Source organism: Arachis ipaensis, chromosome B06, assembly GCF_000816755.2.
Source record: "Arachis ipaensis cultivar K30076 chromosome B06, Araip1.1, whole genome shotgun sequence".
NCBI classification, from domain to species: Eukaryota; Viridiplantae; Streptophyta; class Magnoliopsida; order Fabales; family Fabaceae; genus Arachis; species Arachis ipaensis.
In genome coordinates this window covers 52,565-66,103 of record NC_029790.2, presented here as the reverse complement: position 1 = coordinate 66,103, position 13,539 = coordinate 52,565, and the positions used below count along the sequence as shown (strand labels likewise).

The 13,539-nt window shown below is 36.6% G+C and overlaps 3 protein-coding genes across 3 annotated transcripts in view; all 3 read left to right on the top strand.

Moving 5' to 3' along the window:
• LOC107645348 (Fanconi anemia group J protein) overlaps window positions 1-4,236 on the top strand; it is a 10,287-nt gene extending 6,051 nt beyond the window's left edge. The window contains exons 19-27 of the mRNA XM_016349356.2: window positions 315-387; window positions 526-645; window positions 737-784; window positions 1,016-1,140; window positions 1,242-1,531; window positions 2,156-3,065; window positions 3,168-3,239; window positions 3,492-3,593; window positions 3,670-4,236. Of these exons, the coding sequence (XP_016204842.1) occupies window positions 315-387; window positions 526-645; window positions 737-784; window positions 1,016-1,140; window positions 1,242-1,531; window positions 2,156-3,065; window positions 3,168-3,239; window positions 3,492-3,593; window positions 3,670-3,711 (1,782 nt within the window). The 3' untranslated portion in view covers window positions 3,712-4,236. The remainder of the gene's footprint in view (window positions 1-314; window positions 388-525; window positions 646-736; window positions 785-1,015; window positions 1,141-1,241; window positions 1,532-2,155; window positions 3,066-3,167; window positions 3,240-3,491; window positions 3,594-3,669) is intronic.
• LOC107645347 (short-chain dehydrogenase/reductase family 42E member 1) lies at window positions 5,916-7,983 on the top strand. The gene is made up of 4 exons (XM_016349355.2): window positions 5,916-6,206; window positions 6,322-6,945; window positions 7,034-7,230; window positions 7,340-7,983. Exons 1-4 carry the CDS (start codon window positions 6,017-6,019, stop codon window positions 7,772-7,774), a joined length of 1,446 nt encoding a protein of 481 aa, XP_016204841.1. The 5' UTR covers window positions 5,916-6,016; the 3' UTR covers window positions 7,775-7,983.
• Window positions 8,294-13,539, top strand: part of LOC107646238 (glutamate--cysteine ligase, chloroplastic) — a gene marked incomplete in the record, with an annotated part of 6,339 nt that continues 1,093 nt past the window's right edge. Inside the window, 11 exon segments of the mRNA XM_021103590.1 lie at window positions 8,294-8,858; window positions 9,750-9,982; window positions 10,447-10,597; window positions 10,773-10,880; window positions 11,191-11,283; window positions 11,928-12,011; window positions 12,144-12,212; window positions 12,281-12,351; window positions 12,505-12,664; window positions 12,842-12,931; window positions 13,014-13,094. Coding sequence (XP_020959249.1) covers window positions 9,768-9,982; window positions 10,447-10,597; window positions 10,773-10,880; window positions 11,191-11,283; window positions 11,928-12,011; window positions 12,144-12,212; window positions 12,281-12,351; window positions 12,505-12,664; window positions 12,842-12,931; window positions 13,014-13,094 — 1,122 coding nt within the window.

The window sequence follows — 13,539 nt, the reverse complement described above, 5'->3', positions numbered from 1 at the left end:
TTGCACTTTGAAATATTTATTTTACATTATATGCTTTCGTTCTCATTTAAATTTTCTTTTTGATTTAAACTTAAATTGATCATGTGGCTGTTTACTTTTGATATGATTAAGGTTAGTTCAGGAAATGGATATTAGTTGAAGCTTGTAATATGGACTATAAATTTATAATTGATAGTCCCAATCAGTTGCCTCATTTGAAATTTTGTTTTTATTTGAGTTAATGGCATTTCCTGTTACCTTTCACATATTTTTTTCTGCTAACAACCCCATTATATGATTATGTTTGTTTACTGATAATTTTATCTTGCTTGCAGGTTTCCGAAGGGATTGATTTCTCTGATGATAATGCCAGAGTAGTTGTATCCTTATCTATACTTGTAAACTTACTATACTTTATTCTCTTTATTTTGGTCATCAACGTGAAAATAAGATATAAAATGTCTATTCTTGACAATGTCTCTCTTGAAGGAAGCATCCTACTGGTTAATTTCTGATTGCCTAATTTATCGTCACTTCTTTGCAGAAATGATATTCAAGTTTCTCTAAAGAAAAAATATAATGATATGTACAAATCATCCAAAAATCTTCTCAGCGGAAGTGAGTGGTATTGTCACCAAGCATTCCGTGCTTTAAATCAAGCAGCAGGTAAATCATGGCTCTGGTTTTCCACATTGTAACCCAAGCCAAGTTAATCATTCTTTATTTTTCTTATACTGATTACGTATACCTTCTGTAGGGCGTTGTATACGACATAAGCTTGACTATGGGGCAATAATCCTTTTGGGTAATTATGCTGAATTGCTGATCATATTATATCTCTTCTACTGTCTATCTTGTTTCAGAATTTAAGAACTGATTTAGTGAAGTCTTTACCAAGTTATTTGTTTCTTGTTTATCCTTCTTTTACTCTGTGTTTACACTATGGCCCTTGATCTATACTGCCATGCCCATCTAAAAGTATAAGGTTTAGTTGTTGCTGTCGCCTTTTCCTATGTAACTGTTCTTCTGGTAATAGATGAACGTCTTCGTGAAGAAAGAAGTAGAGCATTCATTTCGAAGTGGCTAAGAAGAAACCTAAAGGTTTATGACAACTTCGAATTATCAATAGAAGGACTAAAATCATTCTTTGAGGATGCCAAGGTATAATGCTTGTGGCATAGTATGAACTTATTATACCCTGCCCTGTTCGTATACTGGGCTTAGTGGAAAGAACTGTTAAATATACGGTGAACTTGCTGTAGGAATGGCATGCAATGAATACAGTGAATGTCAAACAGAATTTGAGCTTACATACCGATGGTGTCAATATCAAGGGTCAGAATAAGAGATTCACAAGAAAGAAAAATCAGAAACTTAACAAATCTTGCAATGGATTTGAGAAAGAAGGGTCAATTATTGAGGACCATGGCTCTTTTCCTGTACTAAGCTGTCAAGATCTTGTTGACAGTCAACCATCAGCTCAAGGGAATAGTAACAAATACAATTGTGAAGACCATATAAACCCACAAATCTGTAATCTGACGGAGGAAAGGTACTTTTTCAGTTTTTCTTTGGGTGTTGCCACCTTTTATGCCATTAGTATGATTTGTTGCTAACTATTTAATAAGCCATATAATGAACATATAATCCAATTTGAGGAATTGTCAAATTGTGTTAAGTGGAATCTTTGTCCGGCCATAGCACCAATTTTGTTTACTTTGACCTCATTTGTTCAACTTCAAAAGATATGCGAGGGATATCAATTTTCTGTCAGCACAACTTCCGGTGCAGCCGTGCTGGCAACTATGCCTACTCTGTGATTGTCTAGCCAATAACTTCTTTTTCATCATGTTAGTTGATCTTATAGCATGTTGTTTATTTCATGTTCTCTGGAATTTGCTGATTTTGCCCTTATGATTGAGAACCTTTCAATGTTATCAGTTTGGGTGTGCAAACTCAGGGTATTCAATTTTGTAATAGAAGATCAGTTTTGCCATATCTTCATCCCCTGATGCATGTGTATATAAGATTCATTTTTTTATCTGGTATAAAACTTGATAAAAAGGTCATTCCTCAACTCATCAAATACCATACTCGAAAGTTTAATGCAGCAGCAACTATGTTTACACCATTATACACTTCCAATGTCATTACTAGAAGTATATATTTCTTGCAGGTTCAATCGGGACTTATTTGTTGCATCCACGCTTGGAGAATGCTCCTCCATCAAGGAAACCCCTTGTATAGATGTTAACAGTGATCCAGGTAGCCCTGGTTTCTCTAAGGATGATAACTCTGTTTCCACCATAATTGAGGCCTCTGCTCAATTTTCAAATCACTTATCAAGCTTATCAGTGTGTTTACCTGATGGAAGTAAAAATTCCTCAGGGCTTCACTCTTCAGTAACTGTTACTCCTGAAAAGAATATAGCTAGAAATAATGTTCCTGAAACAGAATCACCTGTGAATACAAGTGTTAATTCTCACTACCAGAAAAGGAGGAAGACCATGCTCTCACCATTTATCACAGAGGTAGAAAATTTAAATTATATTACACCTTGTGCCAACACTCTTATGACATACACAAAAAGCTCATTGGATGTTAGAGAGGAAGCTCATGGAATTGAACATGTTTGGGAGAGAAATTCGAAGTCAAATATTCCTGAGTTACCAACAAGTAGTCTACCTGGTTCATGTTCGTTAACTTTCCCTTTACGGGATAGAAGGTTACAACTTTTTTGTTTACTCTGCAAAAACCCATTGGGCCGACCTGAAAATGATCTGTATCTCATGTGTTCCTTGATTTCCTCATCAAAAGTCCACTTAAGAACCCTTTTGAAACAGAGAACGAAAGCTTATGCTACTGATACATCAAATAGTATACCCGTTATTTTAACCGATTCTTCATTTGTTGATCAACGTATCCGCAATAGAATACCTGGCAGTGCACTGGAACAGGGTATTTGGTGTGTGGAAGATGGGTGTGTCTTCAGCTCTGTTCTCTGCCCCTTCTGCAGTGACCGCAACAATTTACTAGGAGTTCAGATCATTGCAACCAATTCATCAAATATTCAGTTACTTGAAAAGGTGCCCTCTTATAACCACTGCTTACAGGAACCCTTTTTTACCCTTTCCTGCAATCCTAACTTTCTTACTATTACTGTTCTTTTAAATGCATTTCTTCCCCAGATACTGTTTTACTATGATTCTTTAGAGGTGAAGAGCTATGAGGAATCAGCGTCTGGTGTTTCCAAGGATGTGGTAAGATTGAATCATGTGGCCATTTTATCTTTTTCATAATATTCTTATTCTAAATGACAAAAGCAGATGGCCAAACAGTTTTCTATCATAATGCCAGAAACATTAGTTTATGGCTAGTTGAAAGATGTTGAACTTGAGCAGTTCATGACTGGAACAGAAAACAAACTTCTCAGAATACCGTCTATATGTTATTTCCACATTGATCAATTTTTGAGTCTAAGAAAGTTATTCTATGGTTTGCTGTTGCTACAGGATTTGAAGCCAGTTAATGTGAATGATCGAGGCATGAATGGAATTGCTGTGTTAAGTTCCATTGACAAGTATTCTTATGTTCCCCGGCCAAAGATTTCAGAAGTCAGTATTTAGGTTGCAAGTATTTTTGTCAATAGCATTCATGTGTTAAGATTTGACTTTAATTGCAATGGTGCAGCAGAGACTAAGGGGCTTGCCTTCTGAGGAAAACCAAAGTTGAAGCTAATAAGAATAAAAGACATATCCCGGTGCAGTATTTGGAAACGATGTTTTGATCAAATTACAGAAACAAGCAGAAATTCTGGAACATCATTTGAAGATCTGCCACCCCACCAATATTGGTGAGTCCAAGACGGTTAGATGTCAACCTTAATTGTTAACCTAAATCAACTGAATGCCCTGTATTACTTCGGAGCTAGCTTTTGTCCTGTTTCTTTCGGGGAACACCGATCAAATAGCTAGTTACGCAATCTTATTAGTTTTAACTTTTCTTCACAGCATTATTTCACAGTAGTGCTCTGCATTCCTCTGCCACTGGAACTGTCGTCTGTCTGTTACCATTCAAATTGATTCAAATCTTATTTATGTTTCATGCAACAGATTAGATGGTTACAAAATTTTTGGACTATTAAGTGGTCCTAATAATAAAATATAGAGAAATACTAGAGGATTAGTAAAATTTATTGTTTTTGCCTCGCAATTGGGTGTCAATATTTTAAAGTGTGGACAAAAGTATGTTGTTGGATTAATAGACTAAAAAATTTGAGTTGATAGTTAAAAATGATAATAAAAGAATAAATTTTGTTAGTCCTCTAACATTTTTTTTAAAAATATTTTTTAAAAATTTTTAATAATTGTCGAAAAAATAGAAGGAGAAGAAAACAAAAATAAAAGACTCTAAATCTAACATGAGAAGTAATGCTTTTAAAAGAAGAAATAAGAACAACAGAAAAAAAAAAAATCAGAATTAAAAAAGATATTTTTGTACTTTTATAACAAAATTTTGGTGTTAAAAAGTAAACTAATAAATGAATGTGTTATTGTTAAAAAATTTTAATGTTACTTTTTTTTATAAATTTTGCATAATTTAAAATTTTTCTTTCTTTTCATCTTATTACTTTTTCTTTTTTTTTCTTTGTCTTCTTATTTTTTTCTCATAATTTTTGTTTTACTTTCTCTAGAGAAATAAAACCAGAAAAAAAAAATTAAACAAAAAAGAATAAAACTCAAACGCAGCAAAAACAGCACCAACAAAAGGAAGAGGAAGAGAGGCGTGAAGAAATACGAAGAATGACATACGAAGAATGACGTGATTTCATGCGCATGTTTTGAGTGGATTTTGTTGAGTTTGGGCTAATTTAATTGCTAAAAAGACTTGGATATGTAATGAGATTGTATTATATATTACGTATATATTAATAAAATATATAACTGTCGTTGTATTATCATTATTATTAATAAATTAATATTTTGTTACTCTATATATACTATTTACATACATTTCTATTTTTATAATTTCTTCTAATTTTCTTCAATCTTCTTTTAAATTCATGAAACTATTTTTTTTTTCCAAAAAAATAGATCCAAATTAATTCAACTCTTTTTCAATTACTTCTAAAGTTTTACTCATATCTTTTACAATGTGTGTCGTCAACTATAAAGTTTAATTATGTTTTTCTTTATATTAAGTAATGTTGCAAATTAATTTAAGTTCAAATTATATATTGTACATTATTATTATTTATTAGATTAAATTTTAAAATTTTAATCGTCCAATACAAAAATAAATGCTATAAATAAGAATGAGAATTGAAACTTGAGTGTGTTAATCAATAGAAAAAGTATAGAAAGTCAATAGAATATTTATATAATGTGTATAATGAAGATTTAGGGATGTCCGAGAGATATAATCAATTAGTGTTATTTTTTTCTATCAACTAAAACTTTTGAGATGAGTGGTTAACAAGATGACATGATATCAAAACTTTAAATTCAAAAAGTCAAATCTTTTGGATAAATAATTTCATAATATGAAATATTTTATGAATAATGTTTATTTTGTAACTCATAGCTAGGGGTAGAAAAAGGCCAGGCGGCCTGCCAGGGGCCTGCAGCCTGGCCTGTGTTTGGCCTGGCCTGTTATAAAATAGGCACAGGTTAAAATAATATTTTTATTTTTGTAAAAAAAAAAAATTAGCAGACCTTTTAACAGGCTTTAGGCCAGGCCAGACTAAATAACAGACCAGACTTAGTACTTTGAAAAAAGCCTATAACAGACTGCAGGCCAGCCCTGTTAAGAGCAAAGCCTGGCCTGGCCTGGCCTGTTTCCACCTCTACTCATAGCTTTGTACAAATATTACATCTGCTCCTCCCCGAATTCTAGTCAATATAATCTCGAGTAACGAAAGTGTTTCTTTCGCCCGTTCTTTTCTGTTGTGTTCTGACTTGGTCTTAGCGTTAGTGTGTGTTTAAGGTGGTGACGAGCAGATAAGAATAAGATCGATCAGAATCAGGTCAGATCGAGAATGCACTTGAGCGAGAACGAAGGGATAGAGGGGAAGGTCTTCGTGGTGACCGGTGGGCTCGGATTCGTAGGGGCAGCTCTTTGCTTGGAGCTGATCCGAAGAGGTGCCGCGGAGGTGCGAGCCTTTGACCTCCGCCACTCATCTCCATTTACCCATGCTCTCGAGAAAAAGGGAGTGCGCTGCATCCAAGGTTACTATAATCTTATTTTCTTTTTGCATGCAATTTGGTTTCATTTCATTTCACCTTACAAAGCTGATTGTGAGTCTGTGGGTCTCTGCTAACAATAAAAGTATTAAATTAAAAGGGGATGTTGGGCGCAAAGAAGAGGTGGAAAGAGCCCTGCAGGGGGCGGAGTGTGTGTTCCACCTGGCGGCCTTCGGAATGTCGGGCAAAGAGATGCTCCAGATAGGGCGCGTGGATGAGGTCAACATAAGCGGGACCTGCCACGTGCTCGACGCGTGCCTCGACCTCGGCATCACAAGGCTCGTCTATTGCAGCACTTACAATGTAGTCTTCGGTGGTCAACCCATCGTCAACGGAGATGAGACTCTGCCGTATTTCCCAATTGATCAGCATCTCGTCGATTCATACGGCCGCAGCAAATCCATCGCCGAACAGCTCGTTCTCAAGAATAACGCCCGTCCACTCAAGAATAACTCCGGGAAGCGTCTTTACACCTGCGCTGTTCGTCCTGCTGCAATCTATGGACCCGGCGAAGACAGGCACCTTCCTAGGATCATATCCATGGCCAAGTTGGGTCTCCTTCTCTTCCGGATTGGCCACCACACTGTCAAATCAGATTGGGTTTATGTGGACAACCTTGTTCTTGCTCTCATCTTGGCAAGTATGGGGCTTTTGGATGACATCCCTGGGGAGGGAAAGGGAAAGCTCCCCAACGCGGCTGGCCAAGCATATTTCATATCTGACGGTACCTACTCATTTTCATATTTCTGACTTGCAGCCTTGAGAAAACGGCCTCGGCCTCGGCCTCAGCTGGTTTTCTTTGTTATTTTCAGGTTCTCCTGTCAATACTTTTGAATTCATCGAACCTCTCGTCAGGAGTTTGGACTACCAGTTCCCAATGAAGTGGTTGGCTGTCGATCGTGCTCTTGTTATTGGGAGGATTTGCTGGGCTGTTTATACAATATTATATCCATGGCTCAATCGGTGGTGGCTTCCTCAGCCATTCATCCTTCCCCCTGAAGTACACAAGGTCAGTCCTTTCGAGTTCATAATATTCTACTCCTACCTGAGGAGATTTACTTGGGCCACTATCAATATCATCATGTATTCCCAATTTATTCATATTCGTTCTTTCACAGGTTGGGGTCACCCATTATTTCTCTTATCTCAAAGCCAGAGAGGAGATCGGTTATGTCCCCATGGTGTCCTCTCGAGAGGGGATGGCTTCTACCATGGCATACTGGCAAGAGAGGAAAAGGACCACATTGGACGGGCCTACCATATACGTGTGGCTGTTTGCAGTCATTGGAATGATCTCTCTCGCCTCTGCTGCTTTCTTACCTGACATTGGAATTGTGGTCTTTCTTAGAGCTATATCGCTTTTTGTCTTTCGATCAATGTGGATGATAAGACTAATTTTCTTTTTAGCTACAGCTTTACATATCCTTGAAGCCATTTATGCTTGGCACCTCGCTAAAAGGGTCGATCCTTCTAATGCAAGAGGCTGGTTTTGGCAAACTTTTGCTCTTGGATTCTTTTCATTGCGTTTCCTCTTGAAAAGAGCAAGGAAGTAAAATGCACTCTCAAGCTTTTAGCAGATGACTGGATCATGCCGGGAATGACTCCTCTTCCCTGAAGATTTCTGCACAATAATTTGGAAAATGCGCACTATATTTTTGCTTTAAGATGTTCTTTTATCTTTTGGAAAAGACTTATCTAGAGGAGAATGTTACGATGTACTCATTCTTAGATCAATAAGATGGCCCAGTGTATTCCCTCATAAGTAATAACTTTTACAACGCGAGTTCATAGAGACGTCCGTCCAGCATAACTTTGTCCCATTTTTTTTTCTTTTTCGGTTATTGGTATTCAAAGGTTATCCCTGTCAAAATTTAACTCCTATCATATATGATACCCATATCAATTAAGTATCATCTGCTGATTTTATGATGCTTGAGCTTGAGTTGCCCCTTTCTAGAATACTACTGCACGTGCTAGAGTACCATTGGGATACGTATATATCTTTTTTGTCTAATAAGTTTGGATTGGGATGAAAGATGGATACAAGGCTAGTTTGTTTCTTTCATATTATCACTTGCTGCAGCCCGAGAAAGGTTATAATTCCATACGATCGCCTTGTTTTCGGCATTATAATTGAGTGGAAAGGGGAAAGTGGAAACAAATGATTGGGCCATTCTCATTCTATCAGCATAGTGCAGTAAATGACCAAGGTTCATCCGTCAATGTGTCGTGATTCAGACTTCATCACCGATAACCGACGTCAAGAGATTCCTCTGTATCCCAAAACTGAGGGTGCAAGACACTTGTAAAGCTCGAGTAACAACTCTATAGATAACAGCAGATGAGACAACAAACTGACGTGTCGTTACCAGGACACGTGGAGCACAATCAAGACTATACCATGCTTTTGTATTTGTATTTTGACTATTTTCTATATTCTATTTCTATTTCTACTAATATATCTGTATATTTGATTCGATGCTTGATTAGAACCTGGGAACCACGAAAAAATCGTAACATCCATCGGACCACGGAAAATTCGTTACATCCTTGCTTACGCTCTTTCTTCTTTCTTCCTTCTATCTATCTATCAACTAAAGTTGATTGGACAACAATAACCATTAAATTTCGTTTGTGGTAACTTGCTTTCATTGATTTGCAGTCTGCTTAAGACATTTGTTTCGTATTTGTAGTAATGCATGGATGCTAGCTTTGCTAATATTACCAATCAAGCTTGGCTTTGTTTTTCTTCTATTTATATGTTCCAGGTGCTCATTTGGTCATTTTCCAAGTTTCAAGGGTTTTAGTGTTATTGACTCTATTGTCAAACCAACCTAAGTAAAAGATTGATTTCAAGCAGATATTTGTTTCGTATCTGGACTAATGCATGCTAGCTTTGCTAGTATTACCAAGCAAGCTTGGCTTTATTTTTCTTCTATTTATATGTTCCAGACTTCCAGATGCTCATTTGGTCATTTTCCAAGATTGATCTATTGTCAAACAAACCTAAGTAAAAGATTGATTTCTTTTCTTGGGAGGAAAAAGATGAAAGAGAAAACCTATGATACTGTGTGCTTTTGGTAAAAAGTGGAACTACGGTTTGGGACAGCAACTTAAATGTTTGACAAAATCTTACTCTTAGATTCTAGATGAATCCAAATGGCAGATAGTAAAAGTTCGCTTTTTCATTAGACCAAACTATGATTTGGCAATCATAAGCTGAAGACATGCATCGTTCATTGTGATTTGCTCATTGACAAGACTTGACATTATAGTGTCAAAACTTGGCTGCAGTCAGTAAGAAATAATCGTTGTATGGGACTGGTAGCTCGTGATAGTAATTGCAAATTATTCAAACTAGGAAGATGCCTTTCGAATTGGACTTATACAGCGACTTGACTATAAAAATATTATACGCACCACTTTTATAGCACTTTATTTATATTTATCTCTTTTATTTCTTTTACTTTTAATATTAAAATTTCACGATTAAGTGAAGTAAAGTGCAGTGTGTGCATGTTGTTTCAGTTGAGTCGGGTGGAGATAATGGGAATCCTTCATCTGAAGTGGGCATCATCAGGGTCGTCCATGGTTGTTTTTCACAAAGAGAGAGCGTCTGCATCTTGCAGACGAGTAAGGCATGGAGTCATCGTTGCTACGGGACCTGCCACAGAGGCTCCTCTTAAGGTCAACCAGCCATTGACAAAATATGATCTTATTAACTACTTTGCTTCTGGTTGCAAGCCTAAAGACGAGTGGAGGTCACCTAACTTCTTTTCCTCTTTTAGTTTACGCCATTTCTCACCACCCCACATTATTTCTTTGAGCAAACACTGCCTTATTATCATGCGTCCATACTTCATTTAATACATTCAAAAAATCATGTAATGTAGTATCCCCCTGAAGACAAACCAAATCAATAAGAGTAAATGGGAAAAGGTCCATGGTGTTTCTTGTCATGCTGATTTCAAGACTGGATTTGTTCATCGACTGTATATTGCTTATTGTTTTATTCTCTTGTCCTGATGTTCTTTACTTCTTTTCCATCTGAGCTGAGCTGCCGTATCTAATTGCCACTCAATAAAAAAAAAACATTAACTAACACATTAGTATACCCATTTAACGGTCTTAGCGTGTTTCAAGGATTTTCCCGCTCGTTCAGAATATATTCCATTTCCATTTGCCAGATGTAATTCACCTAGCTTTTATTGTATTTTTCTTGCAGAATAGGTACAGAGCATGAGAAATTTGGTTTTGAGTTTGAAACCCTGCGTCCAATTAAATACAAACAAATAGCAGCTTTACTCAATGGCATTGCTGCGAGGTTTGAATGGGAAAAATTAATGGAAGGTGACAATATCATAGGCCTCAAAAAGGCAAGCCCTTCCTCCTTCATAATTTTATTTATTTATAAAATTAATAATGCCTTTATAGGTAGAGTTCCTACTTGAATGCTTATCTTTTTGCCATTCTTGTTTAAAATCTGTTTCTTGATATCCATATGAAGTGAAGGGAATGCATGAGATTGATAAATAGAACATTCTGCCCCAGGGCAATCGAAGCATATCATTAGAGCCCGGTGGTCAATTTGAGCTTAGTGGTACTCCCTTTAAAACATTGCATCAGACTTGTGATGAGCTTAATTCACACCTCTATCAGGTCAGTACGAGAAGACTGCCTTTGGTTTGCGGTTTTGTTTTCATTTCCCCTGGTTCCTGTTTTTAATATTTTGTGAATGACAAAAAAAAAAAAAGAAGAGCAGAAAACACTAATAAAAACAGAAAAAATGAAAATGCAAACCAACCGTATCTTAAATTCTCTGGCATGGCATGAATCCACAAGGCAGTTTGATTATGTAGAGTGCAGCATCATCTTCATTTTTCCAGACCATCAGATTTAGAACATAATTGTATTTGATAAACTCCTCAGGTGAGTTTGAGATGGATCCATTTTGTCTTTTGTTTCATAGGCGAAAACTGTTGGAGAGGAAATGGGAATTGGATTTTTGGGATTAGGTTTCCAGCCTAAATGGAAACCGCAAGACATACCTAGAGTGCCTAAGGTAATATTTTTTTTTACCTATAGTCAAACATTGGAATCAAGAAGTGCAATTGAATCCAATTTGATCATCTAAAGTGAGGAAGTTGGTAAAGTGGTAAAGTGAAGGGTTAATCACCAATTCACCATTGATTGTGCAACTTTGATGAAATGTGTGCCTCACTATCTTAACTTAAAGAATGATTAACTTCTCATTTTTTCACTTTTCCAACTTCCTTGCTTTAGATAATCTTGATCCAATTGAATCTATTTGCAGAGGTTGCCAGAATTTGGACCACTATCCCTTTATGTTAATTTCAAACTCTCGTACATGATTGGGTGGTGAGACTACAAAGATTTTCTTTGTATTGCTACGTAGTATTTTCCTCGCGTTGTCTCAATGTGTTGCGCCACTCTTTCTGTTAGTTTGACTTTCTTGTCAATCTTGTTTACTTCTTGATATTTCCTTGCTAATATAATTGGTCGTGCGGAAAGCTGATTATTTTTGGACTCTAGATGTTTGCTAGCATGATGTAGCATTACGATAAACCAATACATTTCTTGGCTGCACTAGGAAACTTTCTTAGCGTTACGATAAACTAACATGATGTAGCATGATGTCTAATTTCTCCTATTTCAGCATTTCACTTGCACATTGACTTCTCCCAGGTACGGTATAACATTATGCAAAATTACTTCAACAATAATGGCTTACCTCAAGTTGAGGCATTGTTAATGACCTGCTCTGTTCAGGTGAGAGAAATTTTTAATATTTTATACTTCAATATTTTATACCTCAACCACTTAGCTGTGACCAAGGAATTGTCTGTGTGAGCTTGGCATAGGCGATGTATATTATATATTCCCTTCTAACTATGAGTTTAGGTTAACCTGGACTACAGTTCTGAAGCAGACATGATCAAGAAAATGCGTACTGGGCTTACGTTGCAGCCGGTGAGAATTCATTCTAGTATTGTTGAAAGTTCAAGATTCCTACAGTATCTAACAACTATTTTAACCAGCTAGCAGCAGCTATGTTTGCAAATTCGCCTTTCAGTGGAGGCATCCCAAGTGGTTACCTCAGCATAAGGAGGTCTATAAAATTGTCTGAATTATTAGTCACCTTAGCACCCAAACATTTGTGTTCAATTATTTTCTCACCTTTAGGTAGAGAATTATGTTTGTGATCACAGCGTTGCTAAACAGGATACTTTATTAGGATAAATCATTCAGTAAAATTTTAGAGTATTGATAATTGAACAATCGGAATAGTCTATAACGAATCTTGATTAATTTTTCGTTCTTCTGATAGGTTTGAGCAGTATGTTGATTATGCTCTAGATGTACCGATGATGTTTGTCTATCGGGAAAATAAGTACATTGACTGCGGTGGCATGTCATTCCGGGTTATCTCTTCTATTCTTATCTCTCAGAATCAGATATATCTAGCTTACGCTTGCAAGTTCCAGCCATGCTATTCTTTAGTTCAACATTGTTTTAATTTTATGCATGTGTTGAAGTGATAGGAAGTTTGTGATTTGTACAGCATAGTAGCTGTACTTAGCTGATGGAATCTTGTGCAGGACTTCATGGCAGGTAAACTCCCTGCCATCCCAGGTCAGGTGCCAACACTAAGTGACTGGGAAAATCATCTGACGACCATATTTCCCGAGGTTGAGGCCAAGTATAACATCAAAGAAATTTGTATATCTACCTGCTGTTTACTAAGTTGGCCGAGTATTCAATTTTGTGTAGGTCAGGCTCAAGAGGTACATGGAAATGAGGGGTGCTGATGGGGGAACTTCAGACATGCTGTGTGCTCTGCCAGCATTTTGGGTAATTGATCTAGAAGGCTAATTTTTTTTGTTATGGAAGTAGAAGTGGTGATATACCTTAACATTGTAATTTTTGGTGTTTTTCAAAACTGTGGAAGTACACAAATCGGACGATCCGACTTGTGTACCTCTCGGACGGTCCGACTTGTGTACCTCTCGGACGGTCTGATTTGTGTACCTCAAGAAATCGGACGGTCCGATTTCTGCTTTTCTAGTTAAACGATTCCACATTTGAGTATAACACCCCAGCAATCCACATTTTAAAAAAACACCACTACCACTCCAATATTAAAAATAAAAAATTCTATTCGCCTGCATGTTTTTCCTTCACATTGTGAACTTAAAAGTAAAAGTATATGCTTTACTTTTATTAATAGTCTGCAGGCAAGAATAAGCAATCCCATATCATTGTTGTCATCTTTCCTATGTCAGGTAGGTCTGCTATA